At 33.7% G+C, this 21,881-nt stretch overlaps 3 protein-coding genes and 1 pseudogene across 7 annotated transcripts; 3 read left to right on the plus strand and 1 right to left on the minus strand.

Moving 5' to 3' along the window:
• Positions 1-8,769: 8,769 nt before the first annotated feature.
• Positions 8,770-9,863, plus strand: LOC110226918 (annotated as a pseudogene).
• Positions 9,864-11,720: 1,857 nt separating this feature from the next.
• LOC110226959 (protein CONTINUOUS VASCULAR RING 1-like) lies at positions 11,721-13,408 on the minus strand. 3 transcript variants are annotated; one of them, XR_002330850.1, is made up of 5 exons: positions 13,167-13,403; positions 12,912-13,006; positions 12,752-12,835; positions 12,257-12,409; positions 11,721-11,869 (listed from the first exon to the last, which is right to left on the minus strand). XR_002330850.1 is itself a non-coding variant. In XM_021019997.1 (5 exons), exons 1-4 carry the CDS (start codon positions 13,326-13,328, stop codon positions 12,398-12,400), a joined length of 291 nt encoding a protein of 96 aa, XP_020875656.1. In that variant the 5' UTR covers positions 13,329-13,408; the 3' UTR covers positions 11,721-11,869; positions 12,257-12,397. The 3 variants fall into 3 exon arrangements, 1 of the variants encoding a protein (XP_020875656.1); XR_002330851.1 differs by lacking the exon at positions 13,167-13,403 and adding an exon at positions 12,510-12,671 and having other exon boundaries at positions 12,974-13,160; XM_021019997.1 differs by having other exon boundaries at positions 12,974-13,006; positions 13,167-13,408.
• A 2,896-nt stretch (positions 13,409-16,304) lies between these two features.
• Positions 16,305-18,668, plus strand: LOC9306550 (putative pentatricopeptide repeat-containing protein At5g36300). Of its 3 annotated transcripts, none has more exons than XM_021019831.1 (4): positions 16,305-17,543; positions 17,997-18,149; positions 18,240-18,315; positions 18,432-18,523. In XM_021019831.1, the coding sequence occupies exons 1-4, from the start codon at positions 16,368-16,370 to the stop codon at positions 18,521-18,523; spliced, it is 1,497 nt and encodes a 498-aa protein (XP_020875490.1). In that variant the 5' UTR covers positions 16,305-16,367. The 3 variants fall into 3 exon arrangements, with proteins under 3 accessions (XP_020875490.1, XP_020875489.1, XP_020875488.1); XM_021019829.1 differs by having other exon boundaries at positions 16,325-17,543; positions 18,240-18,311; positions 18,432-18,668; XM_021019830.1 differs by lacking the exon at positions 18,432-18,523 and having other exon boundaries at positions 16,324-17,543; positions 18,240-18,422.
• Positions 18,669-19,803: 1,135 nt separating this feature from the next.
• Positions 19,804-20,960, plus strand: LOC9304542 (defensin-like protein 91). The gene is made up of 3 exons (XM_002868424.2): positions 19,804-19,863; positions 20,006-20,154; positions 20,687-20,960. The coding sequence occupies exons 2-3, from the start codon at positions 20,076-20,078 to the stop codon at positions 20,884-20,886; spliced, it is 279 nt and encodes a 92-aa protein (XP_002868470.1). The 5' UTR covers positions 19,804-19,863; positions 20,006-20,075; the 3' UTR covers positions 20,887-20,960.
• Positions 20,961-21,881: the final 921 nt, after the last annotated feature.

The following is a 21,881-nucleotide window of genomic DNA, read 5'->3' on the forward strand; positions in this document are numbered from 1 at the left end:
TTAAACTCATCGACAAAAACGTTCGAAACCGCTTAAGCTCAATCAAAGCCGCGGGAGACCACCGCTATGACGACAGCCTCAAGCTGTGGTTCTCCACCCGCCCAACTCAACAAACAAGCTCGTGACTACAGTTTCAAATCCCATTCTGATTTCTCTGTAATGTTTTTAAATTCCTCAAAACACTGAAGCATTCATTGTACAAAAGTTTTTTTTGGTTGAATATAATTTTACATTCAATTCAAAAAAAAAAAAGTGTTTTCAAAAGTTATTTTTCATTATTCCTTCCTGGCAGGAGTTCAATACAAGCAAAGACCAAGTATGCTTTTCCTGGAACTTAACTTGTTCAAACACAGGGTTCTGATGCATACCTCATTACACCAAACTCCATTGTTCAGATAATGTCCAACAAGAGCAGGAGCGTTCGTAGTGTTGGGATATAACAGGAGCGTTCGAGCTCTAAGGCCTTGAGCTTATTTTTTGTATGCAAGAGTTCTTCAAAGCAAATTCAAGAGCTCGTTAATTTTTAATGGTGAACATAAGGTTACAATTAAAAATTGGGGATGTTTTGTAAAATTAGAGGGTCCAAACCTTATAAGGAAAGTAACAAATTTGAAGAAAGGAATAAAAGAAGATTCCCCTAAACATAGAAACCATGCAAGTATAATTGAGGACGATGTAGTTTGAGGTTCAAAATATAAAGATTTATATAAGTTTAAATCTCACAAATTAATCATACGAGCAGGTTCTCCTTATGATTCATCTGTAATTTAAAGTTGTACTCATTAGTGCCGGCCCGTTAAATTTGGGTGCCCTAAGCAAAATTAAAGCCATAAAAAAACAAATTCTTTTAAATTAGATTTTTACCATTAAAAAGAATATTGTAGTTGTCTCTAAAAGCCAACAATATTTTTAAAAGGCCCTACAAAAATTATTGTATATAAGAAAACTTAACAAATTTTTAGGTAAAAAGGCATGAAGAATTCAAAGGGACAAAGAGCTTAAGAGAAGAATTCATCAAGTCAATTGAAAGTCTCATCGTCCTCATAGAGCATGAAGAATTCAAAGGGGAATTGCTCACTAAAGAAATTACCCGAGAGACGTTAAACGAACCTGAAAGCAAATCCATTACGTCAAAGGTTCAAGACTTGGAGATTGATCAAGTCACCAACTATGTTGAGCTAGGAACACGTCAAGAAGGCAAGACTACTCAAGTAATTCAAGGGAACACTTGCCTGCAGCTCAAGACTCACGAAGCCTCTTTCTTGCCTGTTTTTCAAGGAACTAAGGAGTCGTCTTTGTTTACCATCTCCAACACATTCGAGGGAGGGCTGGAGCTTTCAAACACTTAGAACACTCCACAAGACGTCGCCAAGGTGAGTATTTGAATCTAAATTCATTAATGAGTTTCCTTTATCAGTTTTGCAGGAATTTTCTTTTAGTCTAGTTTATTTTCCTTTTAGTCTTTGAGTCATATTTTCATGTATTTTTGAGTTAGTCCTTTAATTCTTTTTATCACATGACTCTCATCACCTGTGTGGCGTCAATCAATCCATAGTTACACTTAGTCCATCATCCCTTCACTTGAATCCTCAAAGAGTGTCGTACGACCAGTTGAAGATTCACCACGCTCGTTCCACTTGTAAGGTCGACTAGCATCGATCCTACATCACTTGTGCCTCAATCAGAAATTTGAAGCGACTCAATTTTCCTAACTACCATAGTTATACTTTTCTTTAAGTTTGGACCACTAATGACTCAGTCATTTGAAAAGACTCATCCCATATAAAATATCTTGTACTCATAGTTTTTTTTTCCTTTCATTTTGGTTTCATCAGTTTATATATATAGCTATTACAATTTTTCCAAAATGTGTATATACATGCCACCTAATGTAAAACCATTCAGTAAAAATTCATATATACATGTGTAGGTGCATGCCCTACAAAATAGTATTTAGAAAATGAATTATATTATTGGTTTTTAAGATCTAACATTAGTCTACGTGTAATTATGAGATTTAGTTATAGATATTGTAATTTAGTTGTTTTGGTCTTGTTGAACCCGAACCCCCCACGGTTGGTAATATCATGTAAAAGATGGGACAAAGTTCTCATAAGACAAGCACAAAGATGAGTTGAATAGATCGTATAAATTTGTGGAGAAAATAATATAGATTTTGTTATAGCTGGACTCGAGAGACGAGCTGTCTACGTACCCGAAGCGGGATCAAGACAAAACGTAGTTCGATTACAACAAAGAGAATGTATTTAGTCATTATTAGGAATGACATTGTTTTGTGTCTAAATAATTGTGAGAAATGTAGAAGATAAATCTTGTGTAGAAGAATATGAGTCTCTTTCTTGGAGTCTTCACTTCTCTTTTATACCCTCTTTCTTCCTTCTAGGGTTTCTTTACTTGGCCATTAAATTCAGAATTAACTCTACAAAATAACTCCAATATTTGGCAATTAACTCCTAATCTTGAATAACAAACTTTATTCCTTTGACAATGACAATTAATTCATGAATTTAATCACAAATTAATGTCAAGGTTTGACGACCCCCTTTTGCAAGATAGGGGTCCTTGGATTTTGTAAAGTGATGGTTCTCCAACATGTAAAATGGACCCCTTGCGGGATCCGGTACCAACATTAGCCCCCCAGTTCTTCGAGTAAGATGATTTGCTCGGTGAACTAATATTCTTGACAATCCTGCGCAAACTTTGTTGTTAGATGCGAGGTAAACTCGTTTTTGCCTAAAGACTTATTCGCGTAAATGCGAGCATTGAGCTCGGCTTTTGAACGTATTTTGGTACGAGGCGAGCTCGGCTTTTTGAACATAGTTCAGTGCGAGATGGGCTCGGCTTTTACTGTAGTTCTGTGCGAGCAGGCTCGGCTTTTGAACGTAGTTTGGTGCGAGATGGGCTCGGCTTTTTAACGTAGTTCGGTGCGAGCTCGGCCTCGGCCCTTTTATTCAAATTCAAATTAGAATTTGGTTTCCTGGCCAAGGGGCCTTTATTTTCTTTGTCAGAATATTTTGCCCGAGGGGGTATTAAATTTTCTTTTTGGAAGAAATATTTAATTTGGTGGAAACCATCGGTTTTACCTGGAGGGTTTGCATGGTCTTCCTAACCGAAATGGCTTTAGCTTATTTGAGAGATAGGCTGATCAGACCCACTTACCTTTTTTAAAGAAAAAACATTAGAATTTTTCCTCGGTCTCTCGGATGCGAGGTTAGAGCTCGGCTTACAGAAACATTCCGGATAGTTCGGAAATGTTTGTTCGAAGAAAAGCTAGTGTAAGAACTGTTTACTTTTCTTGAACTGAACTAGAATAATGTTTGAACATTGACTAGAATTTCGCGTTGGAAATTTTTGCATAGAAGGTGTCAGTTTGTACTTGAGCAACCTATATTTTGTAGGACTTAAGGCTATACTTAGCGCATGTACGCAATAGCTGGAGAGCAAACTCGACACTTAGATTTCACCAGAGTAAATTCATTTTTCTGAGAGTTGGAACTCAGAAAATTCTCCGAGGTGGAATCTAATTTAGTGAAGAGCAAACTCGACACTTAGATTTTACCGAAGTAAATTTATTTTTCCAAGATTTGGAACTAAGAAAATTTTCCGAGGTTCAATCTAATTTGTTGAAGAGCGAACTCGACACTTAGAATTTACTGAAGTAAATTCAATTTTCTGAGAGTTGAAGCTCAGAAAAATCTCCGAGGTGGAATCTAATTTGGTGAAGAACAAACTCAACACTTAGATTCCACCGAAGTAAATATATTTTCCGAGCGATGGTACTCGAAAAATCTCTGTGAGGCAGAATCTAATTTTTGTGAAGAGCGAACTCAACACTTAGATTCCATCGAAGTAAACATATTTTCCGAGTGATGGTACTCGGAAAATTCTCTATGAGGTGGAATCTAATTTTTGTGAAGAGCGAACTCGACACTTAGATTCCATCGAAGAAAAGATATTTTCCGAGCGATGGTACTCGGAAAATTCTCCATGAGGTGGAATCTAATTTTTGTGAAGAACAAACTCGACACTTAGATTCCACCGAACTGAATATTTTTTTCCGAAAGACTGTACTTTGGAAAATCTCCGTGAGGTAGAATCTAGTTTTTGTGAAGAGCGAACTCAACAATTAGATTCCATCGAAGTAAACATATTTTCCGAACGATGGTACTCGGAAAATTCTCCATGAGGTGGAATCTAATTTTTGTGAAGAGCAAACTCGACACTTAGATTCCACCGAACTGAATATTTTTCCGAAAGACTGTACTTTGGAAAATCTCCGTGAGGTGGAATCTAGTTTTTGTGAAGAGCGAACTCGACACTTAGATTTCACCAAAGTAAATTCTATTTTCTAAGAGTTGGAACTCAGAAAAATCTCCGAGGTGAAATCTATTTTAGTGAAGATGGAACTCGACACTTAGATTTCACCGAAGTAAATTTATTGTTCTGAAGGTTGAAACTCAGAAAAATCTCCGAGAAATTGCTGGGAAATCACCTCGCAAAGAGGCAGTTTGAATTGGTGGCACTTTCTTGTTGTCACCGAGGTTTGGATGTTTTCGAGAGAAAAACTCATTCTTTCGTCGTCACAACTTCGTACTTGAAAGACAAGAAACTTTATGTCCCCACAGACGGCGCCAAATGTTGAACCCGAACCCCCCAGGATTGGTAACATCATGTAAAAGATGGGACAAAGTTCTCATAAGACAAGCACAAAGATGGGTTGAATAGATCGTATAAATTTGTGGAGACAATAATATAGATTTTGTTATAGCTAGACTCGAGAGACGAGCTGCCTACGTACCCGAAGCGGGATCAAGCCAAAACGTAGCAAAGAGAATGTATTTAGTCATTATTAGGAATGACATTGTTTTGTGTCTAAATAATTGTGAGAAATGTAGAAGATGAATCTTGTGTAGAAGAATATGAGTCCCTTTCTTGGAGTCTTCACTTCTCTTTTATACCATCTTTCTTCCTTCTAGGGTTTCTTTACTTGGCCATTAAATTCAGAATTAACTCCACAAAATAACTCCAATTTTTGGCAATTAACTCCTAATCTTGAATAACAAACTTTATTCCTTTGACAATGATAATTAATTCATGAATTTAATCACAAATTAATGTCAAGGTTTGACCACCCCCTTTTGCAAGATAGGGCTCCTTGGATTTTGTAAAGTGATGGTTCTCCAACATGTAAAATGGACCCCTTGCGGGATCCGGTACCAACAAGTATATCTTGTTTCCTTGAATGATTTTTTTTATAGCTAAATTTTTTAAATTTTAAGTTGTATTTGTTTTATTAATATTGTATGTTTTGTTTTGTGTTTAGGGTTGTATAATTGTATTTTGATTGTTAATTTTAAGATTTCATCCGTGATATACCATTCTTTATTAATATCTACCCAAACTCATCATCCCATATATTACCCGTCTATATTATCCCGTTAGCTAAGTTATTAGTGTTATAAAATCCAAAAAAATAAATTATTATTGTTATAAAATCCAATAATTTTAGGATCTCACATGTGGTATACCGTTCCTTGAATGATTTTAAATTTATACTACTAATATATATTTTAAATTTATCATAGAAATTATATGATTTTTCTATGTGAATATTTTGATTATTATAAATTAGTAGTTTTATTGTTATACAAAATGTTAGTATAAATATTTGCTATAAATCGGTTTTATGCATATTTTGTGGAGTAAAATTCACGGAATTCTTTTTTGAAAATTATGGAAAGATTGTGTAGAGATTTTTAGAAATAAATTAGGCAAGATATCGTTTGGTTAATATCTTTTATTTAAATTTTCTAAAACTAAATAATAAATGCCAATGGCATGGACTCGTAAATAAAGTGAAACTTCAGAATTTATTTGCTAAAGATACTCCAAAAATGTATATATAGATAGATTTGTTTGGTTTGTTTACTATTTAAGATTATATAATTATATATTTATTTTTAATTCTAGTTTGCACTCGTGGTATACCCCGTTTTGTATTCAGAATTATAAACTAAATAATAAATGCCAATGGCATGGACTCGTAAATAAGGTGGAACTTCAGGATTTATTTGATAAAGATACTCCAAAAATGTTTATATAGATTTGTTTGGTTTGTTTAGTATTTAAGATTATATAATTATATCTTTATTTTTAATTCTAGGTTTCACCAGTGGTATACCCCGTTTTGTATTCAGAATTATTTTTGTCCTTTTTATAGTATGACTCTAAACCATTGTCCAATTTTTTAAGCAATGTGGGACATTGTACACATATTTTTTCTTCATCGATTGAGTAAGATATGTCCGTTTTAAAAAAATTTAATCACATTATATGCAGAATTTTTTTATTATTTTATTAATTATATGTATTTTATATAAATTCAAAATAAATTACTATACGATCATATAAAAGTGAAAGAAGAATCATACATTAATGTTTAAATTAGGTAGAGATGTTTTAGGAAAATTTAGAAACAAAATCAATTTGTTACCATATTTGGAAGCCATAGTTTCTAAAAGATTTTTTCTAAAATATTTTGTAATATTAATTAATAGATAAACATTTATGATAATGACATTCTTTGTAAATACTTAACAACTCTATGATTAATTTGCTAAGTGTACTCCAAAAATGTATATATAGATCATAGAAACTTCATCTTCGCTTCTTAACTCTTATTTGTATTTGTATTAATAATAGAAAAATTAAAAGCTATTAATTAGTGAGTTTTCAGCTTGTGAAAACTTTGAAACTTAAAACGTAAGTATCTATGAACATTTTTGGCTGAAACCCCACTAATTAATAGCTTTTAGTTTTTCTGTTGGTGTTATCAAGTTGTGATAACCTTTTTCAAAATAGCAAAAAGAAGAAGGTTGAAAATGAAGTACAGTAAAACCTCTATAAATTAATAATGTTGGGACCATGATATTTTACTAACTTATAGTGATAATAATTTATCTATAAATTAATACTTATTAATTTATAGCGTAAATTAATATTTATTAATTTATAGAGAGTTTTGTTTCATTTGTGAATTTTTATTTTTAAAATACGAGGTAAAGCAATGTGATCTAAATAAAATTTCTGTTTTGAATGTGATAAATTTTATAGTTTTAGCCTTAAACACTTAATATTTAGAAGAAAAAATAATTTATTTTGACAATGAATAAAAATGATTATAGAGTTCACATATACAAACGATATACATTAATTAAAATTCACAAATAGTGACATCCGTTGTTGTATTTTAAAAACCTATACGACTATTAAAAAAAATTAAGCATATTCAAAATTTGAAAACTTACAAAAACTTTTGGCTATTTTTTATGAAAAACACTAAAACTATTATATATATAAATATATATATATATATATATATGTACAAATTTACCTGATTATTAATTTATGATATTATTGGGACTATATTTTTACATACGGATTTCAAAAAACTTATTATCTTATTATCTTATCGAATTTGGTTAATTTTTACACTGGCCCGACTCGGGACCGGCCAACGATTAATCGGTAGGTCATACCGAACGTCTGACTAACGCCTAACGATTTTTCAAAAACGGGTTTTTACTAGTTTGCTCAAGTAATTGGTTTTTGTTGTAAAAGTCAAGGAAAGCTGCAACATCAAATACACATGCGTAAACGATCGTAAAATAATATTTTGTGTGGAGCCCACCGTCACTATGCAGCATAGTAACTTATCTTTTCTACCTCTATATAAACTATCGAAATCGTTCGATGTAATTCACACCTTCACAATTCATTACTTCAATTACAAGAGAAGTAATAATCTCTCTCCCTCTCATCTCTTTATTTTCAGTATCCCGATCCTTCTGCGGGTATAAATTCTTTCTCCATTATTTATATTTATATACACCATAAATAAAGTAATTATTTATAACACGTTATCAGCACGATCACTCTATGTTTGCTGGAAAAAAATATGGTATTATACCGGGCGGTATGTCGCCTTGTTAAAAAGAAAAAAAAATATGAGTAAAAGAAAAAGAAAAGAAAAGAAAAGAAAAAGAAAAAAAAAAGAAAAAAAAGAAGAAAAATATTTATATAGATATATGTATATGTATATTATTTTCTAGTGGCTGTTCGGACACCGTTATTTACTCGTTACTATAGTGGGAGGAATGTCGCCCCTATAAGTAATCGTTATAATGGATGTTTTATACACCATAGCAATGGACGGCTAAGCCGCCTATAATGTGGATGACTCTGTCACCACAATATTGCCGTTAAAATTTATTTCTGTTATACTTATATTTTGGTTAATATATAAGGAGGCTCGGCCACCTGTATAAAAACCTATTATCTGAATTTGGTAAATTTAACTGATTGGCTATTAAAATTTACACATTGATTTTCTGTTTAATTCTTTTCACCAACGGTCATGAAGAAAAATTTTAAAAATTTTTATCACTTTTCAAACGGCTATGAACAGTAATTTTCAATCTATAAATACACTCATTTTCACTCATTCATTCACTCAAAAATCATATCTCTCCTCATATATTTTTCTAAGAAATTTGTTTAAGTTTTCATTTTGGAAAATGACTCATCCGTTTTTAGTTTTTGTAATAGGCTTTATAATTATTGCAATTTACGGTTTACTCTTTGGAGAATTTTCTCCCGAAAAAATTTTGATGGTTATTATTTTACTTTTTTATGTAATTGTATTTCTTGTAATCGCATTACTTATATAAGCACATCCCACGCTCTAAAATGAAATAAATTAAATTTCCGCCTCTCAAAATTACTGGCGCAAACTACATAGCATGGACCACTGATGTGGAACTATATTTTGAGTCGCAAGAATTATCCGAGACCTTAAAATCGGAAAATTTATCGCCTCCAAAAGATAAGGCAAAAGCGATAATATTTTTGAGAAAGCATCTCGATGAAAATGTGACGCATGACTATGCTCACATAAAAGACCCAGCAGAGCTGTGGCAAGCTTTAAAAGCACGGTTTGACAACCAGAGAGAAATAACTCTCCCTCATGCGTTAGAGGACTGGAAAAACTTGAGGTTCCAGGACTTTGAGAAAGTGGAGGAATATAATTCCGCTATGCTGAGGATAGTATCACAATTAAAGTATTGTGCTAAGCCTATTACTGAAGCTGAAATGCTCGAGAAGACTTACCTTACTTTTCATAAAGAACACCGTGTCCTGCAAGAGATGTATAGAAATTGCGGATACAAAAGTTTCTCTGAGTTAATTGTGACTCTCATACTAGCGGAGAAGAATAATGAACTTCTTCTTAAGAACCACAACTCTCGGCCTACGGGGGCCAAAGCATTTCCTGAGGTCAATGCAACGGATGTAAAAAATCCGGAGAGAGGAAGTCAAACCTATCGAGGTTGTGGCCGTCGATTCAATCGTGGACGTGGAAGATCCTTTAACCCACAAAGCAGAAAGTCTTATACATGGGTTCGACCTGATCAAAGTTCAAAAGGAAAAGAATCCCAAGGACGTAATGCTCAAAAGCGTGAAAGTATCTGTTACAGATGTGGATCAAAAGGGCATTGGGCTCATGTATGTCGAACCCCTTTACATCTTTGTAAGTTGTACAAAGAGTCCCAAAAGGGAAAAGGGAAGGAAGTAAATCTTACTGAGCACTTTGAGGGTACATCGTACCTCGAAGCTTCCGACTTTATAAACGATGTCGACGAGACCGCTCATGCGGATAACTGAAATGCTTGTAGTGAGACTACTAGTCTCCAGTAATGCTATTGTATAATTATTATGTATTTCAGTTGTTCTAAAATAATGTTGTTTCTGAAAAATGAACTGATGTATAATTATTATATGTTTTCAACATCAATAATATTTACTTATATTTTTATGTTAATTACAGAAATGGATCAAGATTCAAACAAAACGATAGCAAGGGAAAATATCAAAGAAATTTGTATACCAAATAGTGGAACAACGCACACTATTCTGAGACATCAGAGATTTTTCTCTGAATTAAAACCGACAAAAATTATTGTCAATACAATATCGGGTCCTACGGACTTGATTGAAGGAAGTGGCAAAGCAAATTTTAAATTGCCTAATGGAACAAAGTTTTCCTTGAGTTTCAAAGACATATACCTTCAAGGATATGAAACTCAGCCTGCAACTGAGGATGGAAAGAAGTATATGTATATAACTTCTAATAAATCTGGAAAAAGACATGTCTTGGAAAGATTTCCAGAACTTCCTTCTGGTTTGCATCATACCTATATAGATGTCATAGAGTCAAACCTTGTGATCAAAAGAAATCCAGAAGATTTCGTATTATGGCATGATCGCCTTGGTCACCAAGGCACCACAATGATGCGAAAAATCATAGAGAGCTCACATGGTCACTCATTGAAAAATCATGAGTTGAAACATGGAAATAAAATGACATGTGCAGCGTGTTCTCTTGGAAAGTTGATCATAAGGCCATCGCCAACCAAAATTGATAAAGAATCACCAAAGTTCCTTGAACGAATTCAAGGCGATATTTGTGGACCGATACATCCACCATGTGGACCATTCCACTATTTTATGGTAATGATTGACGCATCTTGCAGAGGGTCACATGTTTGTCTATTGTCATCTCGAAATTTGGCATTTGCGAGATTTATAACTCAGATAATCAAATTAAGAGCTCAGTTCTCTGATTATTCCATTAAGAGGGTTAGACTAGACAACGCTGGTGAATTCACATCCCAAGCATTCACTGATTATTGTATGGTAACAGAAATTGAAGTTGAACATCCTGTAGCTCATGTTCATACACAAAATGGCTTGGCTGAATCATTAATTAAACGTCTGCAATTGATTGCAAGACCATTGATCATGAGATCAAAACTTCCAACCTCTGTATGGGGACATGCCATTTTGCATGCAGAAGCACTTATTCAGATAAGACCAAGTGCATACCATAAATACTCCCCACTACAGTTAGCATTTGGTCGAGAACCAAATATATCTCATCTAACAATTTTTGGTTGTGCGGTGTATGTGCCTATAGCACCACCACAACGTACAAAGATGGGACCACAAAGAAGGTTGGGAATATATATTGGCTGTGATTCTCCATTAATTATAAGATACCTAGAACCGCAGACTGGTGATGCTTTACGGCACGATTTGCCGATTGTCACTTTGATGAGAAAGTATTTCCGGTTCTAGGGTGAGAAAATAAGCAAATAGGAAAAGAAATCAAATGGTGTGTACCATCCCTGTTACACCTTGATCCTCCTACAAAACAGTCAGAAATAGAAGTTCGACGAATTGTGCATTTGCAAAGTATAGCAAATCAACTTCCCGATGCTTTTGCACACTACAGGAAAATCAGGCATTGATAGCGTCCGAAAAACGCTATTTATCTCAAGCATAGCGTATTTAGAAACGCTATATCATCGACCGCGACAATATGTCAAGAACCTTTCGTAGCGGTTTTACGTTATGCTACTGTAGTTTTTTTTAATATAGCGTTTTAATATATGCAATTGTATTGTTTACAATAGCATTGTATTTATGTTATTGTATTACGTCATAATTGATACTTATATTGTAGCAGTTTTTTGGTTCGCTATAAATTGATAATGTTATCTATTGTTCCCAATGTGGACCTTGTGTAATAAATTATTTTTGGTATATTGGATTTACCTAATAATTTTGCAGAAGAAAAAAAATTCATAAAGCTGAAAATGTTTTATATTAATAACCAAAGTACATGTTTCAAGCGAATAATATATTAGAGCTGTTCTTGACACTCTCCACTGTACATAATATATTGAGAACCCATTGTTCTTTCTTGTAGATATGCTTGACATCATAGCTCCTGCAATCAAGTTTTTCAATTCAATACAAAGATAGAAGCAATATAATAAAAGAAAATCGAATAAACTAAAGAGGATCAATACCACACCACCTATATAACACATTAATCAAAACTCACGAATTGCAGACATAACAAAATTCTATTTATAAGTCTACAACAATCTAAAATTAAGGCTATTTTAAATCAAGTGAATATCCCCATCGCATCAACCATTACATTAATTAGTTTGTACGTACATACTAAAAAGATCACTCAGCGTATTCACAAGAGACCCGAGCAAAATCTTTTTTTTTCATGTCAAATTACCAAACACAACACACAAAATTGTACTTTACTCTTTATTGTCTATTCAAAGAAACTAAGCAAAAATCTGATGAATAAACTTACTTGAAAGCAGGCTAGATCAAGCTGGCTACGTACACATTGTCCAATGGGGAATCAGGTCATTGGCACTGTAGCTATTGAACCCACTTGTGTTCATCATAGAAAACGGCAAGTGTCTCAAATCTTATAATGTGATTCCTCTGCTTATCTCGAGACCTAAACCGCACAAAGGCAAATGACCAAATTAAGTACCAACGTTAGAACATAAGACAATAACTATATTCACAAGAATAGTTATAGAGGATAAATGACACACATGAATTAAATCCAAATCTAGCCATCACCATCAAAACCACTTAGACAGATTCAGAGAAACCCTTTCAAAGAAAATGATATGTTGTCGGAGAATCAAATCACGGACAAAATATCATGAAATAGACCAGCAAAGAGAATCCATCTACAACATGCTTACAAAGATCTGAACAAATTAAATCTTATTTAATAACAAAGAACAACACCAAACAGATTTTCTAAAGATTCGTGTGGATTTGTGTAAACCTTTGAGCTGATCTGTTTCTGAAGTAGACAAGCTTGTGAGGCCATGGCGGATGATTTAGTAATCGAGCTGGAGCTACTAGTGATCTAAGAGAGAAAGAGGAAGATGGTAATTGATTTGAGAGTTTTATATGCCCAAAGCAATTGAGATTTAAAACTATACATCATCACAAATCTTGAATCTGTGACAACTTCATCAAAGGCAAAATTTCAACTTTTGCTTACCAGCCTGTCACGAACTTCTTCGACGCCCAACCCCTAATGAAAAAGCTTAAAGTTTGCAGAAAATAGGTAAAGCATCAGAGCACAATCCATTTCCAATTCAAACTAAATCCAAATCTATTGTTACTTTTACATGAATCTTGAAATGAGAAAATGAATGACAAGATTTTAGATCATGTGAAAAGAAAAACTAGACCTTGTGGCTGGATTGATGCGAAGAAGAAGAAGAAGAAGAAGAAGAAGAAGATGAAGAAGAGGAAGAACTATCGTCTTTGTCGCTGGAATCAGCAACGCGAATCAAAAGCTCTCGATCTCTTTCACGATTGGCCATGACAATCGTCGGCTTCTCGTCTCCCATCGCCGAAAAATCTATAAGTCGGAGAAGAAGAAGAAAGAAATAGAAAGAAGAGAGAAGAGATGGCCAAAGTGTTTCACGAGTAATTAAACCTAATCCATTTATTTCAATTTTAAATATTCTTTCTCTATTATTTTATTTTATTTTGTTACCACTTAGAAAAATTTTGGAGGTAATGAAAATTCTACTTTCCCGGTTATCCCTAAGATAACGTTTTCATTGTCATATATGCTATCGTAGAACAAAAAAATAGGCGCCACGAAATATTTTCGCGGTCATCCTACTATAGCGTTTACCTTTTCTGAAACGCTATGAAAATTTTCTCGAAACTCAACTATAGCATAAACATCAAAAACGCTATTCTGTACTGCTATTAATACCCTAATTTCCTGTAGTGGCAGATACCAAAACGGTAACTAAATCATATATACCGGCTGCAAATGTACATGCTCGAATTGAAATCCCACAAGAACGTGGAGGAGCAGATGATACACGTGAGTCTAAAACACGCGTGAAACGTGGTAGACCAGTTGGTGCTGAGGATAAAAATCCTAGAAAACGAAAGGAAGTTGAAAAGCATGATATTCCCAAAATAGCAGAAAGCATTTTGGAAGAAACGAATCATGAGTCTAATGACAATGATGAGCACAATGAGCCTGAAGGAAATCATGAGATTTCTATCAACTATATACATAATGGAAAGATCTGGGATCGAAATAAAATGGATGATGTTAATGACGTTTTCTCATACCTTTTGTCAAAGGAAATTGATGAGGAAAACGAGGATACAGAACCAAAGTCTGTATATGAATGTCAAAAGAGACATGACTGGATAAAATGGAAAGATGCAATACAAGTCGAACTTGATTCGCTCAATAAGCGAAATGTATTCGGACCTATTGTACTCACACCTGAAGATGTGAGACCGGTTGGATACAAATAGGTTTTCGTTAGAAAACGAAATGAGAAAAATGAAATTACGAGATACAAGGCTCGTCTCGTAGCTCAAGGATTTTCTCAAAGACCCGGGATTGATTATGAGGAAGCATATTACCCTGTTATGGATGCTATAACGTTTAGATTTCTGATGAGTCTAGCAGCTGGCGAAAATCTAGAGATGCGTCTCATGGATGTCGTTACAGCATATTTATATGGATCATTAGATACATATATCTATATGAGAGTTTCCGATGGGTTTAATATGCCAAAAGCATTAAAATCTAAACCCAAAGAGTTGTGTGCAATAAAGTTGCAGAGATCATTATATGGGTTAAAGCAATCTGGACGAATGTGGTATAATCGTCTCAGTGAGCACTTAACGAAAGAAGGATATGTGAACGATCCTATATGCCCATGTGTTTTCATAAAGAAAACAAATTCCGGATTTGTAATAATCGCGGTATATGTTGATGATCTAAACATAATCGGGACTCAAGCTGAAATACAGAAAGCAACAAACTATTTAAAAGGGGAATTTGAGATGAAAGATCACGGACAAACAAAATTTTGTCTTGGCCTACAAATTGAACATACTCAAAAGGGTATATTTGTACATCAATCCACATACACCAAAAGAGTGTTAAAACGTTTTAATATGGATAAGGCAACTCCTCTCAGTACTCCAATGGTCGTTAGATCACTTAATGTTGAGAGTGATCCATTCAGACCACCTGAGGAGAATGAAGAAATACTCGGTCCTGAAGTACCGTATTTAAGTGCAATTGGAGCCCTTATGTATCTTGCAAATTGCACTCGACCTGATATATCATTTTCAGTCAATCTTTTGGCTAGATTTAGTTCATCCCCTACACGAAGACATTGGAACGGAATTAAACATGTCTTTCGTTATCTTCAAGGGACTATTGACTTAGGGTTATTTTATCCTAAAAATATAAATGGTCAAATGATTGGTTTTGCAGATGCAGGATATTTATCAGACCCACACAAAGCTCGATCACAAACAGGATACGTATTCACGATTGGAGGTACTGCTATATCATGGCGTTTTCAGAAGCAGACGCTTGTAGCTACTTCTTCGAATCATGCTGAAATCATCGCACTCCATGAAGTGAGTAGAGAATGCGTATGGCTAAGATCAATAAGTCGACATATTCAAACCAGTAGTGGAATTAGTCTGAATATAGAGCCAACTATCTTATATGAAGACAATGCTACATGTGTTGCTCAGACAAAGGAAGGATATATCAAAAGCGATAGAACCAAACATATCCCTCCAAAGTTCTTTTCATACACCCAAGAGCTCGTGAAGAATAAAGACATTGAAGTAAGATATGTCCGATCATCCGAGAATTCTGCGGATCTCTTCACAAAATCTTTGCCCACCTCTATGTTCAGGAAACATGTTCATAACATTGGAATGCGTCGTCAACAAGACTTGTAAGTTATGATCTTGATCATTCGAGGGGGAGCTTGCGCGGTTGCACTCTTTTTACCTACTATGGTTTTTCCCACCGGGTTTTCCTAGAAAGGTTTTTAACGAGGCAACATAAAATATTACGCAAGAGACATAGTGACACTGGTCTCCAAGGGGGAATGTTGTAAAAGTCAAGGAAAGCTGCAACATCAAATACACATGCGTAAACGATGGTAAAATAATATTTTGTGTGGAGTCCACCTCACTATGCAGCATAGTAACTTATCTTTTCTACCTCTATATAAACGATCGAAATCGTTCGATGTAATTCACACCTTCACAATTCATTACTTCAATTACAAGAGAAGTAATAATCTCTCTCCCTCTCATCTCTTTATTTTCAGTATCCCGATCCTTCTGCGGGTATAAAGTCTTTCTCCATTATTTATATTTATATACACCATAAATAAAGTAATTATTTATAACAGTTTTTACCTTTCTTTGGTTTTTAGACTTCTCTCTGTACTGACTTTTTGATGTCAATAACAATCCTACAGTTGACCAAGAATAAATAAAAAATTCCATATTCTAAAAGTTTGATTTCCATAAAATAAATAAAACCCAAATAATTTTCAATTCACTGTTCGAGTTGTTAGAGCTCAAGAGCTATGTCAATGGCTACTGAAATTCACTGTTCCTATGGAGCTCTCACTCTCCGAGTCTCAATTTCTCCATCTCCGACGAGATTTTCTACTTCTTTCAGTTCCAGAGACTCGCGACGACTCGTCAATGGCTGCTGCTGCTCTAACCAACCAGTTCCTCGCCAATTAGTCACAGAGGAACTGTCTTTGTCTATGTACAATCGCTGGATTCGATATTGCTGTAGAACAGGTGAAATCAACGAAGCAATGTCTCTCGTCGCCGAAATCGATTCTCTCGGTTCCCATCCCGATCCTCTTTCCTACGTTAGTTTGATTGAAACACTCGCTAGTCTGGGAAGGACACTTGAAGCTGATGCTTTGTTTCAAGAAGTAGTTCGATTCCGAATCAATGGAAGCTATTCGGTGAGATTGTACAATGCTTTGCTCAGTGGATATTTGAGAAAAGGTCAATTAGAGTTAGCTGTTAGGGTTTTGGATCATATGAAAGAGGAAAATGTTGATAAGAATCAAGAAACTTGTGAGATTTTATTGAATTATTATGTTAGTGCTGGGAGATTAGAGGAATCGTGGCGTGTGGTTAACGAGATGAAGAAGAGGATGTTTCGTTTGAATTCGTTTGTTTATGGGAAGATTATTCGTATTTATAGAGACAATGGGATGTGGAAGAAAGCTTTAGGGATTGTAGAAGAGATTAAGGAGATTGGTTTGCCAATGGATGTGGAGATATACAATAGCATTATCGATACGTTTGGTAAGTACGGGGAGTTGGATGAAGCGTTAGATGTTTTAGAGAAAATGCAGAGCTCTAGTGATTCGAAGCCTAATATTAGTACATGGAATTCGTTGATACGGTGGCATTGTCATCACGGTGCGCTTGATATGGCGCTTGAGTTGTTCACAATGATGCAAGATCAGGGGCTTTATCCTGACCCTAGGATGTTTGTGAATCTTATAACCCGGTTGGGAGAGAATGGGAACTGGAACATGATAGATAAACATTTTGAGTCCATAAAGTGTAAGGAACATAAAGATACAAGAGCTATTTATGCAGCTTTAGTTCAAATTATTGGACAGTTTGGGAGTTTCCAGGATGTTGAGGAACTTGTGGGTAAGCTCAAGTCACAGGGTGTCGCTCCTTCAGCCAATCTGTTTTGTACTTTTGCAAATGCATATGCTCAGCAGGTTGGTTTACTATCTCTCAGTGTTTCCTGTTCTCGGTTTCTTTTGTTTGTGACCTGAACTATGTAGACACTATACATGATTGTTTCAGCCGTTTTCGTTTGGTATATATAGAAGAGTATAGAATGTTAACAACTGTAGTTAGTTCATAGATTCTGATAACACAATTTGGCCTGTTCTTTTACTTTCGTTGTAAATTATTTGGCTGTCTACACCAGATATATCTTATTCTTTTCAGTTCCAACTTTTTGACATTTTCAATGTTCTGATAAACCTGAATTTTGGGTCTATCTGGTGCTTAATATGAATTCAAGTATAAGCATTGTACAAGTCCGATAAAACTGCCTGTCTTTTCATCACCAATGATTGTGCAAGCTTTAAGAAGGGTTATATTTTCTAGTAAATAGTGCTATGAATTTCAAATCTAACTGAAGTCATGATCAAATTTTTACACAGGGACTGTACAAACAGACAGTAAAGGTGCTCAAGATGATGGAGAACGAGGGGATTGAACCAAACTTGATTATGTTGAATGTTTTGATTAATGCTTTTGGAACTGCTGGGAAGCACATGGAAGCTCTATCTATTTATCACCATATTAAAGAAAGCGTATGCATATTTAATTCGATTAAACTTCTAGTACATCCCTATTGTCATCGTTGAATTATATGCTGAACTGCTCGAGTTTGTCTTCTGAAGGGATTCACCCCCGATGTGGTTACCTATAGTACACTTATGAAAGCATTCACTCGAGCAAAGAAGTATGAAAAGGTATGTAGCTCTTCTATAATCACCTTGTAATCCCATGTTCCTTCACCGCAAACGTTTCATTGAGTATATACGCTATGTGTTATCTTGATAAAGTAGGTGTTTAAATTGCTGGCTGCACAGGTTCCAGAAATATTCAGGGAAATGGAAGCCTCTGGGTGTACTGCAGATCGGAAAGCAAGACAACTATTGCAAAATGCTTTTATGGTTCTTAATAAAAGACATTAATTATTTTTGATGGCTTGGAACATCCAAAGATGATCCAACTGACTATACATACGGGAAAAATGAAAGAATAAACACTCATCCAGCAGGAACTATAGTCTCTATCAACAAAGAAAATTTTAAATATTTGATGAAGAACACCTCTAAAGAACATACAATAAAAACACTCACCTATTTTCGAGAAAATTAAATGGATAGGACGACGCAAACCATCCATCAACCGGGGAGTGACTCACAAAAGAAGGTTGTTTTACCCGACTGATCATGAAGAACGCCTCTCCTAAGTAATGCGTTCCTTGGTGCGCATTCTCTCCCCAAGGATTATCCCGACCTACATTCCATAACACTCAGTTATAAAGTATTTGGAACTTGATGCACCAATGTGGGCCTCTTAGAACAGGTTCAAGACCCTTTGAGGACTGCTTGAACAATTTAGTTATTTACTGTAAAATGATTCAAAATTTAGCTTGGCATTCCATTGTATGACCCCAAAAACTGATACATAGCCTTTAGACCCCAAAAACAGATACATAACCTTTAGACCCCAAAAACAGATACATAGCCTTTATTCAATTATTCAATTAGATTTGCTTTATGATATTGTTTTTAAGAATCTGTTTGTGTGGATTTCAAAATTTATGCCGTATATCTTGGATTTACTCATGAAACTCCAAAGAGGTTTCATTTCAAATGATTTAATATACAAATATTTTACAAGCCTTTTAGTTTTGAATAACACTGGATTTTAATAGTATTTTAAATCTTAGTTGAATAACACGAAACTTTTAAAATCTAATGAAGTATAAGATCCAATAACACCAGATTTTAAAGTTAGATTTAGAATCATTAGTTAAATAACATTGGATTAGTGTTGGCCAACACACTCTGCTCATAGTAAATTATTTATGATAAGAAAAGATTTACAATAAATGAAAAAGAAAGAAATTTATTTTCTATTTATGAAATAATTTAAAATTTAAACATAATCTCAGATGGAAAAATAAAGTTAAAATTAGAGTCAAACCTGTAAATTTTATTTGGAAGAACGCACGCATGGACAATAAAATCCATTCTTAGTAAATTATTTATGATACAAAATGATTTAATTAATTTAAAATAAAGGATTTTCTTTGATAAAATAATAATTTAAAATGTAAACACAATCTCAAATAGAAAGAGCATTTAATATAGAGACAAAATATTGACTCAAAATTTCTATTATCGAAAACTTATTAATGTGGAAGATTTTATACATATATATGCATATATATATATGGTCTACATACTCTTGTTCTTCATAGATTATATTCATATAACAAATAAACGCAAGGTAAACAGTGTTTTAAAGATGATTTTGTAGGAAATGTTAGACGCTTTTATTTAAGAAGCAATTTTTTTTTATATATAAAACAGTAAAAAAAGAAGGCACTGAGCAATTTTTCTAACATTGATTTGAATATTATTTTCTATAGTTTTTTCTTTTTTCGGGAGCTTGGAATATATCTAGAAGAAGAGTTGTTGCATCCTCTAGAAACACAAGTAATGACAACGAAAAAGTTTTCACCTTTTTTATTACCTTCGTTGATGATATTTTCTCTCATCCTTATGCCTATGATTTCAGGTAATATATTTATCTGTTTAATTATGCATTGTCTACAATGGAAGAAATTAATTTTTTCAGATTAAAATTTCTTGTGAAAAAATTGAATAGTATAACCATTCGTGGAATCATATCAAGAAAAGCGTTTGTTTGCAATTAAGAATTTAGAATAATAAATTTATGATTTTGTGTAAAAATTGTTGTTAATGTTTTGGTTATTAACCAAATATCAAATATGAGATCGTGGGCCTGGATTGTATTAAACTTTTTCAGGTTTTCACGTTTTTAAATTATGATTCCACCAACACCATATTCTTTATAAACACAAAATGATAAAACGTAAAAAATAACAAATTGTTTTTAACTAATCCCGCATTCTTTAATTGTATAATAGATTATACAGAATTTTATTCATCTACTATGTCATAGTTTTTTTTTTTTCGGTATCCATCTGTTTTACAATTTTGTTTTAAATTTATTTATTTTACGAGTTTTCTTGTTTTATTGCTTCTGCTATTTTATAATTTATTTACTTTGTTATTTTGTTGTTCAGCTTTGATGCAATTTAAGCCTTATATCGAACCATGTTTGAAAGGATGTCGAAGCCAATTAGAATGCATGCAAAAGTGCATGTCTATGGGGCATCCCAAAGGAGGAGATTGTCTAGGAGATCAATATGGTCGTTATTGTTGTTGTATAGCCGGTTTGGTGTCTCAAAATAAATTTCCGATATCTAGTCTACCTAATTATTAATCAATTCATTATTTATGTGTAATCTCAATTAAAATATGAATAAAATATAAAAGAAAATATAACTAAGTTAACTTATCACATCTTCCTAGTTCCTACTAGTTCAAATAACCAAGTAAATGAACCCAGCAAAAACTACAAGATAGACTAAATTTATAATATCAAAATTTGACCTTAACAAATCGACATTCCAAATATTTAAGTGAACATAACCCAAATAAATTTTAAAATGCTACAGTGAGATATGCAGTACCTTAATAAAACAAAACAACGAGCATGGAACAAAATAAGTGAATTTATTTTGTAAATGCATTTGGAACCCATTTCTACATTTTTACTCTAATATGGAGTTGTTCTCTACTTTTTTTACTCACAAAGATTATATCAAGTAAATTATTTTTATATTTAATTTTTTTAATAATCTTTTGTTTATTAAAATCACAAATTCAACCCATTTTTTTAGGCGTTCATCGAATTGCTATATTAATTTATTTGATATTTATTATAAGAGAAAGCTTCAATATTAAGTTTCTGGGTTACCAAACCATAAGCTTGTATTAAAGATCGGTGTTCCTATCATAATACTCAGAAATATTGATATAAAGGTGGTTTTTACGAATATACAGATTACTCAGTTAGCGAACCATGTTATTGAAGCTAATTAAAGATCGGTGTTCCTATCATGCTACTGCATTGTTAAGTTTTGATGTTACCGATTTTGGTAATCGACATTTCGTAACTAAGCATTGCAGCAGTTACCGATTTAATCATCACCTCTTTGCCACTCTTAGATAAGAATTTTGCAGACCAACCATTTATTATGTCATGTAGACGTTCTTTAACAAAAGAGAAAATCTTTGTCTTAGATCCTCCTAAGCTTTCCGGTAATCTCATATAGTTTCCCATGCCCTCTATATTAGTAGTGATCCCGAAGATTGTCATAGGATCATCCCTGATCGAATTGTCAACCTTATGACCAAATTGGATTGATGATTTCG

Source organism: Arabidopsis lyrata (genome assembly GCF_000004255.2).
Source record: "Arabidopsis lyrata subsp. lyrata unplaced genomic scaffold ARALYscaffold_7, whole genome shotgun sequence".
NCBI classification, from domain to species: Eukaryota; Viridiplantae; Streptophyta; class Magnoliopsida; order Brassicales; family Brassicaceae; genus Arabidopsis; species Arabidopsis lyrata.

Excerpts from the sequence above, each read along its gene's own strand:
- LOC110226959 (XM_021019997.1), bottom strand. The coding sequence starts at position 13,328 with ATGGGAGACGAGAAGCCGACGATTGTCATGGCCAATCGTGAAAGAGAT. Across the intron at positions 13,007-13,166 it reads CGCATCAATCCAGCCACAAG|GGGTTGGGCGTCGAAGAAGT; the intron begins GTCTAGTTTTTC and ends CTTTTTCATTAG. Across the intron at positions 12,836-12,973 it reads AAGAAGTTCGTGACAGGCTG|ATCACTAGTAGCTCCAGCTC; the intron begins GTAAGCAAAAGT and ends TTTCTCTCTTAG.
- LOC9306550 (XM_021019829.1), top strand. The coding sequence starts at position 16,368 with ATGTCAATGGCTACTGAAATTCACTGTTCCTATGGAGCTCTCACTCTC. Across the intron at positions 17,544-17,996 it reads CAAATGCATATGCTCAGCAG|GGACTGTACAAACAGACAGT; the intron begins GTTGGTTTACTA and ends ATTTTTACACAG. Across the intron at positions 18,150-18,239 it reads ATCACCATATTAAAGAAAGC|GGATTCACCCCCGATGTGGT; the intron begins GTATGCATATTT and ends TGTCTTCTGAAG.
- LOC9304542 (XM_002868424.2), top strand. The coding sequence starts at position 20,076 with ATGACAACGAAAAAGTTTTCACCTTTTTTATTACCTTCGTTGATGATA. Across the intron at positions 20,155-20,686 it reads CCTTATGCCTATGATTTCAG|CTTTGATGCAATTTAAGCCT; the intron begins GTAATATATTTA and ends TTTGTTGTTCAG.